The 23,536-nt window shown below is 37.1% G+C and overlaps 1 protein-coding gene across 2 annotated transcripts in view; it reads left to right on the top strand.

Moving 5' to 3' along the window:
* The window catches only part of GLRA2 (glycine receptor alpha 2), a 179,917-nt gene that overhangs the window by 22,664 nt on the left and 133,717 nt on the right, over positions 1-23,536 (top strand). The window contains exon 3 of one of the 2 annotated variants that reach the window (XM_039233918.1): positions 21,367-21,434. In XM_039233918.1, coding sequence (XP_039089849.1) covers positions 21,367-21,434 — 68 coding nt within the window. Of the gene's footprint in view, positions 1-21,366; positions 21,435-21,529; positions 21,598-23,536 lie in introns of both variants that reach the window. The other variant, XM_039233919.1, reaches the window with a different exon arrangement.

Raw genomic sequence — 23,536 nt, forward strand, 5'->3', positions numbered from 1 at the left:
TTTTTGGAGGGACAGCTCCACTTAGCTTAGTATTAGAGATCTTATCACAGTGAGGTAGAGGTGGAAATAGATGATAATAAATCCAGACATAGGAAAGTTTCTCCACGATTTTAAAAAATATCAAGCAATGCAAAATTTGGAGGCCTTTGAATTTCAGATAGGATATGCAATAAAAAGAGCAATAATGCAGGGTCAACCTTCAGTTTCTGAATATGCATTGGCTAATAATATGTACATTTATAAAACAGAGCCATATTTTTCCCATCCTGTATGTAAAGAAATATATCAGCCTCCCTACAAGGAATCTCTCCTCTCCTTTCCCAGGCACAATTCATTATCTTCTCTGCTACATTCTCTTACAATGTTAGTCTTACTATCGCATTATATTACAATTAATCTAATTAACATCTTAAAAATTTTTTAATGTTTATTTATTTTTGAGAGAGAGAAGAAGAAGAGGAGAAGGAGGAGGGGGAGGAGGAGGAGGAGAAGGGGGAGGAAGAACAGGGGAGGAGCAGAGAGAGAGCGAGGGAGACACAGAATCCGAAGCAGGCTCCAGGTTCTGAGCTGTCAGCACAGAGCCCAGCGTGGAGCTCAAACTCATGAACCATGAGATCATGACCTGAGCTGAAGTCAGACACTTAACCGACTGAGCTACCCAGGCACCCCTTCACTTTGTGCCATGACAGGTTGTGAGTTTATTGAATGCAACTATCGAGTACATTTTGCTATTCCCAGAACCTTACAGGCACCACTGTAAGCACCCAGACCATATCCCCAATCCCTGATCTCTTCAATGTACCATCTGACTTCCAAATGCCGACACTTGGATTTCTTTGCTTGAAGGCTTTCTCTGACCTAAGCCACTTTGTCTACCCTCATGGCAGACCAGAAGTGAAGATGAACTAATACCCTCTGAGAATACTCTCATTCAATGACTGATGGGAATTGATGTAAAATACCTCCGTTCCTTCTTTCCCTGGGCAGTATAGCTCAGGAGAGCGTGCCTTCCAGAATCGCTCATGCAATAAAGTTCCATTTGCCCTCAAAGAATAATGAACTTGCTACAAGTATCCTTTCTTAGTTTCCTTCCCTACCCTGTCTCTCTTCTCCACCTCCCAACTGGCATATCAGTCACCTTTTTAATAAACTACTTTCATCTGGGTCCTTGACTCAAGGGTAACCCAAACAAAGTAATCACCCAATATACGGAAGTCCAATGAATGTCCTTTTAATTAAACGGAATTACAAAGATACAGAGTGTAGCATGAGATAAGAGATATGGAAGCACTATGCTAAATAAGTGCTAGGGGCCTATTAGTCAAATTTGAACACATGCAAACACAACAAAAACATGATTTCAGGGTTTCCCTCTGCGGTAGTGAAGCGGCTGTCCTAGTTGTTAGTAGAGAAGAGTGCATGTCAGGATCTCTGGCTTCTATTTTTAGATCTCTTGCTGACATAGAAAACCTCTGTTTCCTAACGGTACAATGGTGACCTTCCTAGCCTCGGAGAAATGGTGCAGAATGTCTAATGAGAAAACAATCCCTTATTTGTGGAAGCCACAGAGGAACAGAGGAGGGAAATGAGAACTTAGGTACTACATATTGGTAGGCATGTTGCTCTAAGATTTCTTCTGGCAGCCAAACAGCAAGAGCTAGGTTGCCCAGCAGTGCAATGGTCTTGACCAGAATTTAGGTCTCCAAGCTCCCAAAGCCCAGTTCTGAGTCTAACACTTCCACAGGGTAATCATTTCTTCTTTTTTTAAAGCCTTGCATTAAAAAGTAATTTTTTATAAATGCAAAACCATGACTCTCGTGCAGATACAAAACATACACATGTTAAAGATTTTATTTAACTCATTAATCAATGAGGGAACCAGACAGGTGGTATAACCAGCATAAAAGAAAATCCAAAGAACAGACACATTTATAGACCAAGAACATTGAAATGAATGTGCAAATGGCAGCAAAACTACCTTCTTCCACACTGGGGGAGGGCAGGCACTTGAACTTCTACAGGACAGAACAGGACAGAATTTAGATGTCTCTAAGCAAAAGATACATTGCTATCAGTTATGCAATTTATAAAATTGTAAAATAGTTCCTGTGGTGGAATCAGAATCATATAACATGAAAGGGTGTACTATTGGCAATGCAGAGTTTCCACTGAAGCACACTGCCCCCTGCCCACCTCATGATTCATATATATATATATATATATATATATATATATATATATATATGAAAAGTTATCTATATACATATAAAGTTATATATATAAACTTTTATATATATAAACTTTTAAAATATATATATGTAACTTTTTTCCCCTAGGGCCTGTTAATACTGTTAAAATCCAGGTGTTTTTCTTAATAATGTGAGTAGGGATGAGCATTTAAATGTAGAACAGAGATATGGTGCTTGAGAAAAGCACATCTAGTTATTAAATAAAGGGAAAAATCTCAAGGTTTAGGCGAAAGATCCTTCCTTGATAGGGGAAGGAGGTGGTGAGGGAAAAAAAAATAGGTGGCATTTTACACACACAGTCATATTCTGTCCCCACAATGGACCCAAGATTCAGGTGAAGATATTTCTTCTTTTATAGATGAGGAGCTCAGAGTGATTCAACAGCTCACAGAAGGTCACATAAATAGCACATAGCAAAGCCAGGATTTAAATCCATTTACTCTAGCTCCGAAGTTTATGCTTCCCCTCCCCCATTATTTCATGCTGCACTGGTGAGCGATGATGTCAGGAGGGAGAGAAACAGTCAAGAAGTTTCCTAACTCCCACCTCAGAGAAGGTAGTTCATTAGTAGTTTTGAAGGGTCATGTTGCAATGCTGCTCATTGGTGACTATCAAGCTTTTGTCATAATTTTGTCATTCTGCTGAGTGTTCTGGAAAGATAGCAAACAGGATTCACTTCTGATTTCCCAGAGTAAGATGAGACAATGGATTTAAATGAACAACCTTTTGAATGAACTACCCTTTGAAGTTGAATGGATGGAAGCCAATTGATGGGGTTAAAATGTCTTGTATTGAAAGCTGATCTGAAATGAAAAGGAAATGCACAGATTTGTTGGGATGCTATTGTCATTTTCTTGCACAAAAAGGCTTATATTCAGATCAATAACACTCACTGAGCATTTATTGAATGCTTACTATGTACTCAGTACTATGTTAAATGCTTTGAAAAACATTATAGTGAATCAGACCTGAACCACATCCTTTCCAGAGCATACTAGAAATGATTAGACACACATGAAAAGCTGACCATAATACAACATGATAAAGGTTATGGGGCTATAGAAATGCCAAAAAAGATGATATTCAAGTGGGGAGAATCATAGAAAAATTCACTGAGTAGGTATCATTTGAACTAGACTTTGAAATGTGAGAAGATTTGAACATGGGAATATGTGTGTATATGTGGATAGATTGCACCTACTGATTCCATTGTTATAAACCTAAATGCAGCATAGTTCCTTCTTTTAAAATTATTAATGCAAAAAAATCTATTTTCAATTTGTCAGGACCTAACACGTTGATGAACTTGCTATTCATTTTGCAAAGTAGTAAATATCCAATTAACATGAAAGAAAGTTGTCTTTAATTCTATTTTTGTTACCTCCTAAAATCAATGGAAATATCATTTGGGTTCATGAGAAATTCTCAGGTCTATTCATTTCAAAGCTAATTCCAAATGGCATTTAAAATTGTCTTCTTCTAAGGCTAAATACGCCTTTATTTATTATCCACCCTAATCCCAAGATAGCAAGAATCTCATGTTTTTCAGCAATTCTCCATCTGATGACATTTTATTATAGCATAAATAGAAATATATGTAGATTACACTTACAAATTATTCCCAAATGAAGGTCTGTATCCAGTCTTTGTGATCTTTAAAATAGTAAATGAACCTTGTCATGATAAGCAAAGTGCCCTAAATCTTTCAGAACAAGAACTGTTCCCTTTAAGGTTACTATAATCCTACAATGAGCAAAAGTACAGCAACTCACTTGGATTAGGAAGGGGTTTAACAAAAATGTCCTCTCTGTGATGCTTGGTTAGGTGCACACTTTTTGTTCCATCTGACATTTCTTGCAGGATGACTCAAGGGCTTTTTAGCAAATAGTTTCTGACTTGTCCTTAATGCCTGCTTTTCTTATATTTAGTCCCACAATTCACCATCTAATAGTAAATGATAATAGACCAAGTATATACCAGGTACATAATGGGTGTGCAAGAAATGTTTGCTGATTTAATGAATGACTGAAGATTTATAGGATGGAAATGCACAGACTTCAGTAAATTCCTGCAAGGAGACCAAATTTAATTTCCTGAACCCAACACAGGAGTAGAAATTTCATGAGAGTGCTTCTGATAAAGTCACATGACTAAAAATATTTTAATACAACCCTAACATGTGTTTGGCTAAACAGAATAATCTGAAGCTCATTTCATTATATTGCAATTCATTATTATAAATAAACATGTAATCCTTATTGAAAAACCTTTCCACTCATCCTGCCATTTAAAAAAGTGTTTATTTACTTTTGAGAGAGAAAGACAGAGAGCATGCACATGAGTGGGGGAAGGGCACAGAGAGAGGGGGACAGAGGATCCAAAGTGGGCTCTGAGCAGTGAGCACAGAGCCCAATGTGGGGCGTGAACCCACAAACTGTGAAATTAGGACCTGAGCTGAAGTTGGAAGATCAATTGACTGAGCCACCCAGGTGCCCCTCATCCTGCCATTTTTACTATCTTTTTATAACTTAGTGGTCTCAACCAGGGGTGATTTTTTTTCTCCCAGGGGACATTTGGCAGTTCATGGACATGTTTTTGGTTGTTACAATAGGGACCATGAAGGGTGAGCAGCTACTGGCATCTAATAAGTACAGATGTTGCTGCTCAACATCCCACGATGCACAGAATGACCTGGCCCCAAGTGCCAATAATCCCAAGGAGGAGAAACCCTAATTCAAATAAATAAGCTGGCAGCAATGATCTCAAACCCACACTGCTATGTGGTTCTCCAAACAAAAAGAATGTTTATACATAACTCCTAGAAGAAAGAAATTTATAAAAGGTAGTTGGGTCCTGCTAAAAAGTTCTACAGAGCCTAGGAAAAAAACAGAGCTTACAGAGAGAAGAGAAAGAAAATTGGATGAGATGGACATTATTTTGGTAAAGATGTGCCCAGAAAATGTCAGGAGATCTAAGTTGTAATCTCAACATTTCAGTTTACTCTATATTAAAATGGGTTTAATGACCTCCTGCATAGGCATACTTTGACAATCCAATGAACCTGTAATAATGATACTAATACTATAAGTATTGCTATAAATAAATGATAATTGATTGAGCAACTATTATGTGTTTTCCATACATTACTATGAATTCTCACAATTAACATCACAGCAAGCATCATTATTCCCATTCCACAGAATATATAACAGACTGAAAGAGTTTCTGTACTGTTAAAAGTTCACAGGTGGTAATAAGCAGAGTTAGTGGGAAAAATAAGATAGACTGATGGTCACTATACTTCAAAAATATCTGAGTAGTATGACCCAAAGTCCAGGTTTCCTCAGGATATTCCTCGTTTATGCCTAGTGTTTCTGTGTAATTATCAACAGCACCTACTTTCTGTTTAAAAAAGTAATCATCCTATATGAGACAATGCCTCCTATCTTATCCCTTGTCTTTAAGTCATAGAGATAGCCACAGCATGCAAAAATAGAAACTTGCTGACATTCTCAAAGCCCACTGACATGGATCTGAGCTATGTGCACATCTGTCCATTTACTCATCCTTGTGTGACAGAGGTTGACAACAGGTAGCCATTAGTGGGAAGGACTCACAGAAGCTGCCATTTGGTCCCCAATATTTAAGTTACCTTAGGTGCAAATGAACTGCGTTGTCTGGCAATTTCATCATTTTATCAACATGGCTGGCGCAGAGCAAATGGTTTGCTGGACTGTCTCATAAGCTGCAGCAGTCAGGAAATGCCCAACTTTTTTTAATTTCTCTAAATATTTTGCCCTTTTTACAGATCTCGAGGTCAGCAACCAAACAAAATGTAGTTGGACTGGTAAAACCATTTTGACCTTGTGTTGAACAGAAGAATCAATGGTATATAATTTATTCATGATGAATTATCAAGATTAAAATAATACAATGGGTTAGTTTATGTGGTCATTTATAATTACAGTCATGACATTTTAAAAAGCTTTCTCCATTCTTTCAGATTAGATGCCTCAAATGACCCCTCATAAAGGGAGGACCACCTTGAAAAGCCATTCCTTCCCCTTACAATCTTCCCATTCTCCAATGCTCTCTCTTTCATGAGCATCAAAGTACGATGCAACACAGGAAGCCATCATAAGGAACACTGCTTCTCTATGTTCGAATAGCAAGGCTCTGACCCTTAGCTATACATCTTCTTGCTTCCTCTGTATGCTTTATTTTCCCTTTTTATCTCTTGAACCAAAGGCAAGAATCTTTCTGCTAGACAAAAATCTTATTCCAAAGTAAACTTAATTTCTGTATAAATCAAGCACCTATATTTAATATTCCATTCCCATCCAAGGGTCCTACACTAAAGCAACTGTGGTACCTAATGACACATTAAATTATTTGCTAGGAATAAAATGTAAAATGAAAGTGCCATTCTTGCCTATTTGTGACAAGAGAGGGAAAAAGTAACATTTTCATCTTGGAACGCAAAGAGTGCCCTCTGCTCTTAAACCTTACTCCTTAAAATGATGTTGGAAAATAACATACTTGGGGCAAACCTAATGAATAGTGACTACTTGTTTGGGTATTATATAAAATCTCCTATTCTTTCCTAATACTTATTTTTAAGATCTTTGCTGCAGCCCTGTTTACAATTTTTTCCCACTTGAGATACAATTGACATATAACATTGTATAAGCTTAAGGTGTACAATGTGTTGATTTATACATTTATATACTGCAAAAGGATTACCTTTGTAGTGTTAATATTGCAAGATGATTACCATGTGGTATGCGTTAATACCTCTATCATATAACCACAATTTCTTTTCTGTGGTGAGAACATTTAAGAGCTACTCAGCCACTTTCAAATATATAACACAGTATTGTTAACTACAGTCACACATTGTGCATTATATCCCTAGAATTTATTCATCTTATAGCTGGAAGTTTGTATCTTTTGACCAACATCTCCCCATTTCTCTTACCCAGAGCCCCTGGTAACTATCACTCTACTCTCTACTTCTGTGAGTTTGGCTCTTTTAGTTTCTACAAAGAAGTGATATTATACAATATTTGTCTCTACTGCTTATTTTTAAATAGAAGCCATCATGAAGCTTTGTTTTTAAGTTTATTTATTTATCTATTTAGAGAGAGACAGAGAGAGTGGGAGGAACAGAGAAAGAGGGAGAGAGAGAGAATCCCAAGCAGGTTCCACAGTGGCAGCACAGAGCCTGACATGGGGCTTGAATTCACAAACCATGAGATCATGACCTGTGCCAAAACCACAAGTTGGGTCTTAACTGACTGAGCCACCCAGGTGCCCCCATCATGAAGCTTTAAAAAAATATATTTATGCTTAACTTAGAAATCTTTGGTCAATATGGATATATATATGTAGGTTTATATTAATATAGTCACTATGAATCATAGACAAAATTTTCATTACCATGGTAGAAGTTACAAAAATTGGTTCTAGGTTTTAAATATGCAAGATACAGAATATATTAAATATAATGACTGAGTCAAATGCACGAAGTATTTGTTGTCCTTATTATCTGGCCTGGTTCTGTATTAACTTCCATACTGCCTCCTAGCTCTTGGAATAACACAGCAGTCTAACTCAAACTTAATGGTTTAGCTAGTGCAGCTGGCCCAAAGGACATCATTATGGAAAGATCATGGAATTCCAGAACAGCGTCTGTTGTTCACTAACTTCCCACTCTGAAACAGAGCAGGGCTCAGCAAACTTGGCCCATGCATGGGCCAAATCTAATCCACTAGTTGTTTTGTAAATAAAGTTTTGCTGGAACACAGCCACACCCATTTGTTTACATACTGTCTATGGCTACTTGTACTACAAAGGCAGAACTGAGTAGGTGTGACAGAGACTTTGTGGTCCAGGTAGCCTAAAATACTTACTATCTGGCTCTTTACAAAAAAAAAGTTGCTGACCCATAATCCAGGGCACTGAATTTTTAGAGAACTCATCCAGGAATTAATACATTTATCAAATCTGATTACAAGCAAGAGTTTTTCACTTGTATCCCTGAGTTATAGCTCTAGACTACAGTATCATTACATTTATTTAATCTTAGACAGGGCACTTGGGTGGCTCAGTCAGTTGAGCATTCGACTTGGGCTCAGGTCATGATATCATAGTTTGTGTGTTCGAGCCGTGCATTGGGCTTTCTGCTGTCAGGGCAGAGCCCACTTCGGATCCTCAGTCCCGCTTTACCTCTGTACCTCCCCCATTCACCCTCTCTCTCTCAAAGAAAAATAAATAAACATTTGAAAAAAAAATTTAGTCTTAGACAAGTAACCAAGAAAGATTAAGCTGATCTTTACTGATTCTTTGTTCCTTCTCCATTACCTCTCTATCCCATGTACTTACCTTGCAGCCCCCCACCCCCAAATCATTCCCTCCTTGGCAGAAGCACAGAGTTTTATTACGGCCCTATGACTGCCTTTAGTTTAAGTCAGGTTTTATTATTACCATATAACATATTTATTGTTCAACAAGAAATTGTTAATTGAATTAATAAAAGAAAAATGCGGATCGGCATTTTCAGAACTATGTTTTGCAGAATGCTTGCCATCTTTGAAATATGCTTCATTAAAAGGACAGTCTCCTTAAAAAACAAAAAATCTCCTACAGTCAAATAAATTTGGAAAACAACAACACACACTATGTTCTCCTTCAGGAGCACGGTAACGCACAAGAGTTTATTAACGTGTTGGGGAGGAGGAGGCTGACGGCAACAAAATGGCAGAGTAGGCAGCTCCAAGCTCTTGTTCCCCCACAGAAACATCAAGAAATAAGCAGAAACTGTCAGCACGAACTTTGTCAGCGTTAACTCTAGAAAACAGTCAAAAGCTTGCAGTAACCAAGAGACTGCTGAAGTAAGAAAAGCCAACTTCAAATGGTAGGAAAGTTTTATGATGTTTTTATTTGCCCTTGTCCCAACAACGGTTTTGGCTTTGAATTAGTGGTAACCTGCATTCTCAGTGTGGAACCCTTGTCCTTGCTCTGGAGGGGGCAGAACAAACAGTATTCACAAATTATTTTGTCTGCCTATTCTAAACAATGTATGCTACCAGATGGACTAATACAAAGCACTTGCATTAGTTTGCTAGGGCTGCCACAACAAAGTAGCACAGATTGGGCGGCTTCCACCACCGAGATTTGCTTTCTCACAGTTCTGGAGAGCTAAGCCTAAGACTGGGGGTCAGCAGGATTCGTCTTCCGAGGACCACCTCCCTGGCTTGCATATGGCCACCTTCTCACTCTGTCCTCACATGGTCTTTCCTCTGCACACATACACATCTCTGGTGTCTCTTTTCTCCTCTTTTCATAAGGACACATTTTGTATCAGATTAGGGCCTACCCTCATGACCTCATTTAACCTTAATTACCTCCTTAAAGATCTTTCCAAATACAGTTACATTCTGAGGCACAGGGGGTTAGTACTTCAACATATGATTTTGGGGAGGGGGCAGGCACAATTCAGCCCATAACAGTGCCTATCTCTGTTCCACCTAACTTGGAACTCAGGATGGAGAAACAGCAAGTACTGAGCAAAAACACAACAAAAAACCACCAAAAAGCCTTCAGATGACTGGGGCAAAAGATTACAATTAAAACATACAATGAGCCATCTAAGGCCTGAGAGCAAAAGCTGACAAAATTTTCTTAGGGAAATTAGGAAATTCAAATCAGCCATGTATACAGGGGAATTTTGAAAGCCACATGCATTCTCAGGGCAAGATGCATCCTCAGAAAAGACTTGAGCAGACTGTGAAATTTCACCTTGGGCTGATCTGTGGATTCAGTTCAAGACTGGCTAGGTATTGAAGGAATGTCCCAGCCCAAAGACAATCTGCAGACTGGGAAAGGTGTGTTTCATGAATTTGCTTGTTTGGTAGGTTGCTGATTTGTTAGCCCTTGGTGTTCGAGGAAATGTCTGTCAAAACCCTCACTGAACACAAGTTGAGGAACAGAGACTACAAGGGCCACGCATGAGAAGGAATATACTCTTTGCAAAAAAAGTTTGGGAAACTCTGTAAACAGATTACCTACTATATCCTTCAACAGTCAAAACATTCAGCAAACTCTGGGGAAGGGAAAGAATCTGGTTTGCAGAATTATCACTTTATAATATTCAAATGTCCAATTATCAACAAAAATTACAAAGCATATAAAGTAACAGGAAATTATGTTCCATTCAAAGTAACAAAATAAAGTAACAGAAACTGTCACTGAGCAAGTCCAGACATTACTAGACAAAGCCTTTAAAATAGCTGTCTTAAATATGCTTAATGGCCTAAAGGAAAACAAAAACAAAGAATGAAAGGATCAGAAAAGTGATAGATGAATAAAATGAGACTATCAATAAAGAGACAGAAATTATAAAAAGGAACCAAACAAATTCTGGAGCTGAAAAGTATAGTAAGAGAAATGGAGAATTCACTAGAAAATTTCAAAAATAGATTTAAGCAGGAAGAAGAAAGGATCAGTAAACTTGAAGATGAGGCAATTGAATTACTGAGTCTGAGGAGCATAAAAAAAATGAAAACTGAACAGATGCTCCACCCAGCAACAGCAGAATACACATTTTTTCTCACGTGTACCAATGGGATACCAAAATTGGACCACTATATACATTCTGGGAGTTCAAGAAGGAGAACTGAGGGGCGCATGGGTAGCTCAGTCCATTGAGTGGCTGACTTAGGCTCAGGTCATGATCTCATGGCTTGTGGGTTCAAGCCCTGTCTTGGGCTCTGTGCTGGCAGCTCAGAGTCTGGATCCTGCTTCAGATTCTGTGTCTACCTCTCTCTCTGCCACTCCCCTGCTCATACTTTGTCTGTCTATCTCTCTCTCTCTCAAAAATTAAAAAAAAAATAAAAAAATAAGGAGGAGAGAAAGGAAGAGGTGGAAAGAATATTTGAATAGAATATTTAAAGAAATAATGGGTCCCCAAGTTTGATGAAAACATAGACCTACAAATCCAAAAACCTCAATGATCTCTAAGTAGGAAAACCCAAAGAGACCCACACTGAGAACATTTATAATCAAATTGTTGAAAGCCAAGAACGATGAGAGGATTTTTAAAACAGCAAGAGAAAACCCATTACTTATATGGGATTCCCCACTGAGAATATCAACTTATTTCTCAGTGAAACCTTGGAGTCTATCTAGAAGGCAATGGAATGATATATTTTATGTGCTGGAAGGAAAAAAAAAAAAACATAATTGAGAGCTTTGGAGCTTTTATCCAGCAAAACTGTCTTTCACAAATGAAGAAGAAATAAAGACATTTTCAGATGAACAAAAGCTGTGAAAGTTCATTACAACCAGACCTACCCTCCAAGAAATGATAAAGGGAGTCCTTTATAAAAAGAAATGAAAGAACAGTAGACAGTAACTCGAAACCTAATGAAGAACTAAAGATTTCTGGTAAAGGTAAATACATGGGTAAATAAAAAATAGTATTATGGTAGTTTTGGTTTGTAACTCCACTTTTTAATTCCTCCAGGATTTAAGAGACAAATGCATTTAAAAGCTGTTAATCTATGCTATTGGGCACGTAATGAATACAGATGTCATTTGTGACAACAGCACATAAAGGGAGAAAGATACATCTGTATAGGAGGAGAGTTTCTATATGTTACTGAAATTAAGTTAGCATCAATTCAAACTAAATTGCTATAAATTTATAGTGTTAACTGTCCTTCTCATGATAGCTACAAATAAAATATTTAAAAAGTATACCAAAAATAAATAAAAGAGAATCAAAATAATTCACTGCAAAAAAGCTAACTGAACACAAAGGAGGGTAGTGACAGAGGAAATGAGAGACAAAAAAGGTGTAAGATAAACACAGATCAAATACCAAATGGCAGATATAAGTCATTCCTTATCAGTAATTACTTTTAATGTAAACGAACTAAAGTCCCCAAATGAAAAGACATAGACTGTAAGAATGGGTAAAATAAAATATGATGTAACCAAATGCTATCTACAAGAGTCTCACTTTAGATCCAAAGACACAAGTAGATTGACAGTGAAAAGATGGAAAAAGATATTCTATGCATACAGTAACCAAAAGAGAACTGAGGTGGCTATACTAACATCACACAAAATACAATATTAGTAAAAATCTCTTAAAACAAAGAATTACATTATATATTGATAAAAGGATCAAACCATCAAGATGATATAATAATTCTAAGAGTATATGCACCAAATAACAGAGCCCCCAAATACATGAAGCAAACCTTGACAGAAACTATGGGAGAAATCATACTTTTACAATAACATTTGAAGACTTTAATACACCATTTTCAACAATGGATAGAGCATCCATACAGAGATCACTAAGGAAAATAAGGATGTGAAAAAGATTATAAATCAACAAGACCTAACATCCATAGAATGCTCTACCAAACAACAGTAAAATATACATTCTTCTCAAGTGCACATTGAACATTCTCCAGGATAGACCATATATTGAACCACAAGATAAATGTTAATAAATTTTAAAAGATTAAAATCATAAAAGAGTATCTCTTCCAACCCCAGTGGAATGAAGCTAAAAATCAATAATAAAATGAAAACCAGAAAATTCACAAATATTTGGAAATTGACACACTCTTAAAAAACCAATAGGTCAAAGAAGAAATCACAAGGGAAATTAGAAATGAATGAAAACAAATTTATGGGATGCAGTGAAGACAGTCCTCAGAGGGAAATTTATAAAATAAGTGCCTGCATTAAAAAAGAAGAAAGATCTTAAATCAATAACCTAATATTATATCCTGAAGAACTAGAATAAGAAGAGAAAATGAAACCTAAAGCTCTCCAAAAAATTAAATAATAAAGATTAGAATGGAGGAAAAAAACTAGAAAAGCAATTAGAGGATCAACAAAACCAAAAGTTGGTTCTTTTAAAAGATCAACAAAAATTACCGACCTTTAGGTAGACTGACAAGGAAAAAAAGAGAAAACTCCAATAACTAAAATCAGAAATAAAAGTGGGGACGGGGTGCCTGGTGGCTCAGTCGGTTGAAAGTCTGACTTTGGCTCAGGTCATGATCTCATGGTCTGTGGGTTGGAGCCCTGCGTTGGGCTCTGTGCTAACAGCTCAGAGCCTGGATCCTGCTTCAGATTCTGTGTCTCCCTCTCTCTCTTTCCCTCCCTTCCTTGTACTCTGTCTCTCACTGCTTCTCAAAAATAAATAAGCATTAAGAAAATTAAAAGAAAAGAAATAAAAGTGGGGGCATTTCTACTGACCTTGAAGAAATAAAAAAAAATTATAAGATTATAAACAGATAACCTAGATGAAATGGACAAATACCTAAAAACACAAAAATTACCTAGACTGACTGAAGATGAAATAGAAAATCTCAACAGACCTATAACATGTAAAGAGATTGAATGAGTAATCAAAAACTTTCCAACAAAGAAAAATTCAGGACCAGATGATTTCAGTGAATTCTTCCAAACATTTAAAGAAAAATTAACACAAATACTCCTCAAATTCTTCCAAAAAATAAAAAAGAACGCTTTCAAACTCATTCTATGAGGCTAATATTACCCTCATATCAAAGTCAGACAAAGACACCACGAGAAAATCACAGACCAATATCCTTTATGAATACAGAAGCAGAAATCCTCAAAAAAATATTAGAACAAATTCAACAGTTTGTATTGAAGAGTCTGGTGTTTGTTAATCTGTTTTGTTCTTTTTAGATTCCACATATAAGTGAAATCATATGGTATTTATCTTTCTCTGCCCTGTTTTACTTAGCATAATACACAACTAGATTTCCACAGTGCAAAAGAATGAAGTTGGACCTCTATCTTCTCACACCATATACAAAAATGATCTCAAAATGAATCAACAGCCTAAATATAAGAGCTGCAACCATTAAACACTTAAAAGAAAACAGGGGTAAATCTTCATGACCATAGATTTGGTCATTGTTCTTTTCTGATGACACTAAAACATAAGCAACAATAGAAAAATATAGGTAAATTGGATTTCATCAAAACTAAAAACTGTTGTGCATCAAAGTACATTGTCAAGGAAGAGTAAACCTACTATGAAAAACTATTTGCAAATCATATACCTGATAGGGTTTAATATATAAAGAACTTTTTTTAATATATAAAGAACTCCTGCAACTCAACAACAGAAAGACAACTTACCCAATACAAAAATGGGCAAAGGACTTGAATAGACTTTTCTTCAAAATGATAGCCAAAAATCACTAGAAAAGATGTCCGATGTCATTGGTCATTAGGGAAATGAAAATCAAAACCACAATAAGATACCCCTCACACCTCCTAGAATGACTATAATCAAAACATAGTGAAGACATGAAGAAATGGAATACTCAAACATTGCTTGTGGCCATTCAAAACAGTGTAGCCACTGTAGAAAACAGTATGGCAGTTCCTTAAGAAGTTAAACATAGAATTAGCATGTGACTCCTAATTCCACTCCTGGGTATATATCCACAAGAGTTGAAAGTAGGAACTCAAATATTTCATGGCAGCATTACTCACAATAGCCAAAGGGTGAAAAAAAAATCCAAGTTTCAATTAACAGATGAATAATATATATATATATATATATATATATATATATATATATATATAAAAAGAGATATATTTACAGCTCTTATATATAATATAATATAATTATATTATAATATATATATGATATAATATATATTATTATTCGTCTGTTATACACACACACACACACACACACAATGATTATTTAGTCATAAAAAGGAAGAAGTCCTGATACGTGCTACAACATGGATGAACAGTGAAAACATTATGCTAAGTGAAAGAAGCCAGATACAAAGGATAGATATTGTATGATTCCACTTACACGAAATATCTTGACTAAACAGATCAAAAGTAGATTAGACATTACTAGGGGCTGGAGGGAGAGGAGAGTGCGGAGTTATTGCTTAATGGTCACAAAGTTTCTGTTTGAAGTGATGGAAAAACTTTGGAAATAGATAGTGGTAGGGGCACCAGATGGCTTAGTTGGTTGGGCATCTGACTTTGGCTCAGGTCATGGTCTCGTGGTTCACGGGTTTGAGCCCTGCGTTGGGCTCTGTGCTGACAGCTCAGAGCCTGGAGCCTGCTTCATGGATTCTGTCTCCCTCTCTCTCTGCCTCTCCCCTGCTCAGACTCTGTCTCTCTCTCAAAAATAAGTAAAACATTAAAAAATTAAAAAAAATAGACAGTGGTTAATGGTTGCACAACTTTGGAGAAACCTATATTAAAGAAACTTGCCTAACTTTATTCAACAGTGTTTTCCAAACTTGTCTAATCTGAGTAGTTTTATTAATGGACTACAGTTGACATTTCCAGGGATGTTCTTGAAACAAAGTACTAGTGATCTTAATTTTGAAAGGGAGACAGAATTGTCTGCAGGAACAAAATTCCCTTGTTAAAGTGCAAACTGCTTCATCAGGACTGGAATGGGGCTGGAGAGGCTGCGTTTCTAACAAGCTCCCAGGTGGTGGTGATTTTGCTGAGCTTCCAACCGCAGTCTGAGCAGCAGTGGAGGACACTGGATGTGTTATTAACTCTGATTCTGTGCCCTCTTACAGCCAATTTGGCCAACTGAAGTTGACCCAAAGTGAAGATGTTAATGGTCAATAACTGTAGAATAACTGTAGTCTGACTTGGGTTACCAAGACAAACGCCTTACTGCAAAGAAGATAATCTGAGAGAGTGGTACAAAGAGGATCAGTATAGGATGGGGCTTGCCATCTTTGTGCTGGGGATCAGGAAAGGGAGCCTTTCTTCCAGATACATGTAAAGTATCTGAAATCTATTTACCATATAAAAATCTATCTCCATTTACATTTGAATTACATCTCTCTCATAAGAATAAAGTAAAACAATTCAATACAATCCCTATAAAAATACCAACAACATTTTCCACAAAACTAGAGCAAATAATACTAAAATGTGTATGGAGCCACAAAAGACCCCAAATAGCCAAAGCGATCTTGAGAAAGAAAAATAAGCTACGGGTGTCACAATCCCACATTACAAGGTAATCTAGGATTACAAAACTGCGGTAATCAAAACAGCATGGTACTGGCACAAGAAAGAGATACATAGATCCGTGGAACAGAATAGAGTCCAGAAATAAGCCCACACTTATATGGTCAATTAATCTATGACAAAGGAGGCAAGAACATACAATGAGGAAAAGATAGTCTCTTCAATAAACAGTGCTAGCCAAACTGGACAGCTACATGCAAAATAATGAAATCGGACCACTTTCTAACAGCATACACACACACACACACACACACACACACACACGCACGCACACACACACACAAAACTCAAAACAGGCTAAAGACCTAAATGTGAGAGCTGAAATCATAAAAATCCTAGAAGAAAACATAGGTAGTAATTTCTCTGATATTAGCTGTAGCAACATTTTCCTAGATATGTCTCCTAAGGCAATAGAAACAAAAGCAAAAATAAGCTATTGGGACCACATCAAAATAAAAAGGTTTTGCACAATGAAGGAAACCATCATTAAACAAAAAGGCAACCTACAGAATGGGAGAAGATATTTGCAAATGATAAGTCCAATAAGGGGCTAATATCCATAACATATAAAGAATTTATGCAACTCCACACCATAAAAACAAACAACCCAAATAAAAAATGGTCAGAGGACCTGAATAGACATTTGTCCAAAGAAGACATCCAGACATCCAACAGACACATGAAAAGATGTTCAACATCATTAATCATCAGAGAAACGGCATATCAAAACCACAGTGAAATATTACCTTACATCTGTGAGAATGACTAAATTAAAAAAGACAAGAAATAACAAGTGTTGATGAGGATATGGAAAAAGGAACCCACATATGCTGGAAATGCAAATTCATATAGTCACTGTACCAAGGTTCCTCAAAAACTTAAAAAGAGAATTACCGTAGGATCCAATAATTCCACTACTGGATATTTACCCAAAGAAAACAAAAACATTAATCTGAAAGGATTTATGCACCCCTACATTTATGGCAGCATTATTTACAATAGCCAAGATACAGGACCAACCTAAGAGTCTATCAATAGATGAATAGATAGGGAAGATGTGGTACACACACACACACACACACACACACACACACAGGAATATTATGCAGCAATAAAAAGATGAGACTGTGCAATTTACAACAACATGGATGGACTTAGAGGGTATTAAACTCAGTGAAATAAATCAGACTGAGGAAGACAAATACTACATGATTTCACTCACATGTGGAATCTAAAAAAAAAAAAAAAAAGAACAAACAAAGAAAAAGCAGAATCAGTCCTGTAGACACAGAGAACAAACTGATGGTTCCAGAGGGGGTACGGGGATAGGCAAAATGGGTGAAGGGAGGGGGAGATACAGACTTCCAGTTATGCAATGAATAAGTCATGGGAATAAAAGGTGTGGCATGAGGAATATAGTCAATGATACTGTAATAACAGTAGATGGTGATGGCCGGTAACTACACCCGTGGTAAGCAGAGCATCATGTTTGAACTTGTCAAATCACTATGCTGTACTCCCGAAACTAACATAACGTTGTGTGTCAACTACACTCAAATAATTAAAAAAAAGAATAAGGCAAAAAATAAAGGAAGAAAGAGAGTGAAAAAGAAAGGGAAAAAGGGAGGGGGAGAGGGAAGATGGGAGAGAGGGGACGAGGTTTGCAAAGAAGGAAGGGGATAACAGTGATATGAGAGAGTAGGTGCCCACCTAATTCTTGTTCCTCTTGAATTCCCATCCAGTTCACTTTGGAACATCATAACGTCGCTGATAAAACCAATTATGCGAGGTTAACTTCTTCTTTCTACAGTTTACAAAAGATAGTCATTCACTGATAATCACATCTAAGAACGTGTCCTTGTTAATTAGAGCACCTTAGTGGATTATTGGGCTAAAATACAGATGAAAGGTTGTTATGACACATATCAGAATGACAAAAGTGAAAAACAACTATATAACCCAAAGTACTTGCAGGCCAGTCCCAGTAGCTTTTATCATGAAGATAATTCCATGGGGGAGGAGCAGGGGAGAAAATAGTTGGGGCCAGGAAGGGAGGCAGACCGTGAGAGCCTCTTGAATGCCAAGAACAAACGGAGGGCTGATGGGGGTTGGGGGGAGGGGACGGGGGGGGGTGACGGGCATGGAGGAGGGCGCTTGTGGGGATGAGCACGGGGTGTTATGTGGAAACCAACTGGACAATAAATTATAAAAAAATTTAAAAAATTAAAAACAATGAAGATAATTCCAGTGGACTCAGCCATTTTCCTCCTGTAGTTAAGAAAAGGGTCCATAAGTTAGGCAATTTCTGCCTCTTACAAACTCTGTGACCTTGGGAAAATTAATTAATTACCTCTGTGTCTCAGCTTTCTCATCTATAAAATGGGGGACACGGTAGCACCTAATGACTGAAGAATGAAATATGGTACTCACTGGCACTCAGCAGGGCTTTAATTAATATGTATCAGCTCTCACATGCATGTGCATATAATCCTAATCCTGCATCCAAAAAAAATTGCTTTTTCTTCTTTCCAAAATTTTATATCCAGATGCAAATGAAACTTGAGACAATACCCAAGATTGAAGAGGTCAGAAGTAAAGGATCAAATTATCCCAGAAATCTACAAACCAGTGGCAAACACCACGGTTGGCAGGTCAGGGGAAAGCAAGGTTATTGTGTAAGGAATGTGGAGCAGCAAAGAGGCTGACAGTTTAGGTGTTTGGGATCATAATGATAAGGCATGGAGTGTCAGCTTTTCTACTTACTGTGGCGTGACTTTAAGCAAGTTACTCAACCTCTCTAACCCTCTGTTTCCTCATCTGAAAACATTTACCGGCACAGTAAAAACAATTCCTCTTTTGTGAGGATTAGACTAGATAATTTTTGGGGTGCCTGGGTGGCTCAATCAGTTAAGAGGCCTACTTTGGCTCAGGTCATGATTTCTCAGTTCGTGGGTTTGACTCCCGCATCGGGCTTTGTGCTGACAGCTCAGAGCCTGGAGCCTGTTTCAGATTCTGTGTCTCCTTCTCTCTCTGCCACTCCCCAACTTGCACTCTGTCTCTCTTTCTTTCTCTCAAAAAAATGAATAAACAGCAAAAATTTAAAAAAAATAAACTAGATAATTTTTAAAATGTGCTTAGTACAGGGTCCGTATGTGGTAGCTTAAAAAATATTTTGAGTTCTAGCAATATACTCACACTGTCATTTACATGGAAGGATAAAAATAAGTATATGATGGTGTGACCCAGCCTCCTAAACACCTTCAAGCCAACTGGGGAGGCCAAGTGGGGAAGCCAGGAAAATGTACAGTAGAAGACAAGCTATATTTGACTTTTCGAACTCCTCTTGTTAAGATGACACGTCTCTTTCCTGTTTCTTTACTCCCCCCCATCATTTATTTTCTTATCTGCCTTGCATATAAAAATTCATGAAAGTTTCCCATCCTGAATCGGGCTATTTAAAATGAAATATTTTGTTGTGAAGAGAAGAAAAAAAAAGTGAACATATACAATGTCTCACGACTTGCCTCTACTTTGTCTAAATGTATTTATTAGCAGAAAAATATATTTGCTATCAGATAGAATTTTATGTTCAAGGAAGAGACTTGTTTTTGCTCTGTTTTCAGTAACCAAATGAGAAAGACAAATCCAGGAGAGTAGAAAGTGACCCTGGGGAAGAAGTCATCTTGGCAGATGCTGAAATGAGAGGGGGAAGGGATGAATTAAAAGACTTGGACTATCTCAAAGATATAGGTTGGAAAAGTGTTTTGGTAATATGGTGCCTAATGTGGTGTCTGTGATTCCATATGTACAGACATTTTTTAAAAAAATAAACACAATTGTTTTCCATTAAGAAAAGAAAGGTTAATTATGTTAAAGAAAAAAAAAACAACACATCTCTTTTACCAAAAGTTCTTGCCTGGAGACTTAAATTAGTTATTTAGCCTAAGTTTTCTTTCCTCAGAGGAAAGGGCTGGAGAACCCACCGACTGGTAGAGTTTAAGAACGTGGTGCCCGAGTGCCACCATAGCTGTGTTTTACCACCACCTTTAAAGGGAGGCCTCAAGCTAAACTCGTCAGTTAGATCCTAATGGCTTGTTGGGTACAGAGCCAACCGGGGTGTAGCCTGTACGAGGTTACTGAGACTCTGTCGAGTAAAGAGAGAATTTTCCACCAAGGAGAGCAGTAAGTGAATAGCTGGCTCATGGCAGTGTGTTCTTATCCCAGAATTAGGGGGTAACTACATGAAGGCGATAAACACATCCCCCAGAAAAACATGAAACTGGAAATCATTAGACAGTGATATCTATCATTGAAGGGCAAAGAATCTGCAGCCATCCCCCCAGAACACATCTGTTGTCATCTGATTTCAGATGCTAAGCAGAAAAAGGCCTGCTTAGTGCTTGGGTTGGGGAGACCAAGGGCGAGAGACAAAGAAAGCTAGCCTTTTTTCTCTGGGGAAAAAAATGGGCTCTCTATTGAAAGTGCGTCTAGGATTAAAAGCCCTTGCTTTATAATCTGGACATTAAGTGACATTTCTGTGTTTACTTCTTAAAATCAGCCAATTTTCTTTGTTTTTATATTTTTGTACATCATTTTTCATTGGGGGTCAGAGGATATAAAGAAGGAATGGGGTGAATTCAAAGGTATCAAGAGAATCAGATTAGACCCACTAATTTAAAGGGCACCATAGAAAGGAGGTAGGGAAAGGCCACCCACGCAAAAGGCTATTTGGATAGCAACTAGTGACAATGAATTCAGTTTAATAGTCTCCAGTTTATGTCTTCTAAATCCCAAACTATGCTGGGTAAGTTATCATTGCTTAACTGTCCTTATTCGAAATACTAGTGGGAATGTTATCACTCTGAACTTCTGGGTACAGTATTTTTGGTTTGGGTTTTTGGCTTTTGTTTTTATTTTGCAATCTCACCATCATTTTTAGTTTACATTTCTAGTCATTTGCACAGATGTTGATGGAGCTGTATTTTTGCTTCAATGTCTATTGCAATATTCTTATTGCATTCTGCAGGTCCTCCAGTAAACGTTACTTGCAATATTTTTATCAACAGTTTTGGATCAGTCACAGAAACCACCATGGTAAGTGCTACAATGCCACTGGCAAGAGAAAAACGTGACTTGATTATGCCATGAACACAACCTGTCAAATTTTCTATTTATTGTTCAACTTGCAGGGCCTCCTGTAAATGTTACCTGCAACATATTTATCAACAGCTTTGGGTCAATAGCAGAAACTACAATGGTGAGTGGGACTGAGCATTGAAGCCATCGTGTGAAGGAATGGGATACAGGATCGAAGGAGCACTTTTATATTTGTGGGACACTTGCTGAATGCCAATTTCCAAGTTCACTCACCTCTAAAAAGCAATTATTTATACACTTTCACTTTAGAAAGTCATTAGTAAAGTCTTCATTACTTAAAATTCAATAATATTTTTTCCATCATGCCAGAGAAATTCTTAAAACACTTGATGTTTGGTTAGATTTAGGTAGAATTACCAGTAATAAGCATCATGTATTGTTATTAAAGATATTTAAATATTTATATCTCTAATGCTTCGGAAATACAAACTTCAAAGCTTAGGAGATTTTTTTTATAGCCAGTAGTTTTCATATTATGGAAGTTTTAACAGTCAAGCCTCGAATGTGCTACATTTAAGATACATGCCAAGGGACTGACCTTACACTCAATACACACACATGTGCACACACACACACACAATCTTGTTGCAAAAGAAAATAGCCCCAAGTCCATAGCAAACACATCACATGCATGGCTCCCCCTCAAAAGAAATCCCATAAACATAAAACTAATTATAAGCTCATCATCATGTATGTACAAATACATTCCATGTACATGAGAAAGATTTCAGCTACTATAAAATCCACCAATATTCTTTATAAATGTCAATGGCAATGGTGTTGCCTGTGACATAACCTATGAGATTAAGACCCTTATAGTACTAGGTGACAGTGTGGAGACTGACTTTTGGGTGAAATTTTTTCTTGGTCCTCAGACAATTTATTTTAAGTCCTCAATCATTTGGCTGGTTCTGATTTTCATGACTATGTAAAGTAGACAGCCATATTATTGGATGAAGTCAGAATAAAATATGGTTGAACTTGACTAAGTACTTTGGTGGCTGATGTCCTAGAAACATTCAAGTAAATTAATGAGCATAATGCTAGTGAGAAGTAAAAAATAGTGGTTCCCTTGTCTTTATGAATTTTCTCTTTTAGGCTACTAGGATTGTGTTTAACAAATTACTGGACTTTTTGGTGTCCTCGATGCTAGAAAACAGTAATTTACCTTTTACCATTCCTTTTCACTGGCAAAACTAGACATAATGCAACTCCACTACCCATTTTAATATTACTGACACAGCACTGTCCAGAAATGAGACTTCTGGTGCTTTGACAAGATGTAGTGCATTAAGAATTTCACTCAAATAATATAGTTTTGATAGGGTTATTAAATGACTCACAAGAAAATGTAAACTTGGAAAGACTAATCCAAGCTCTGGGCTTGGCATTCAGTTTTTGTCTCTCCCCTCTTGATTTTATCCTGATAAGAGAGGGGCACGTCTTCCAGCAGCCCAAATCACTGTCACCAGCTTTACACGATGGCATTCAATGACGATATTTGCACGACCTAATGCTGACTGCATTAATTAGAATCCTAAGTTGCTTTGATTAAACTCCTCATTGCATTTACCCTCAATCAAAAATGTAAATGTGCACCTTTCCAATGTTTATTAATGCAGAAAAAGCTAAACATTTAAGGGGATAAAAACAGAAGCTATGGATTTCCTTGTTTTCCTGTGTCTTTAATAGCTACTGAAGGTGTTTAATAAATGGGTTGCTTAAGTGCTTCCTGGCCACGCATTAAGGGGTCCTTTGTCATGTTTCCTATGAGAAACGTTGGAAATCATTGCTCAAGTGTAAACTGAACAGCCTGCCTATCTTGCCGTATCATATAGACTGTATCGCATGGTCAGAAGAGTGATGCATATTGTGTTTCTTTTATTTCTTAGCTTTTGATGTAATGACAAACTTCATTTGGCTCTTAAAAGGAATCTTTTATTTTCTTCAATTAAAGCTTTTGTGTGAAACTAAAATAAATATTTTTCGGAAACTCTATCATGCTCAATAAATCCTCATCCCAAAAGAACCGGCGAACT

Source organism: Hyaena hyaena, unplaced genomic scaffold (genome assembly GCF_003009895.1).
Source record: "Hyaena hyaena isolate Hyena2069 unplaced genomic scaffold, ASM300989v1 scaffold_80, whole genome shotgun sequence".
NCBI lineage: Eukaryota > Metazoa > Chordata > Mammalia > Carnivora > Hyaenidae > Hyaena > Hyaena hyaena.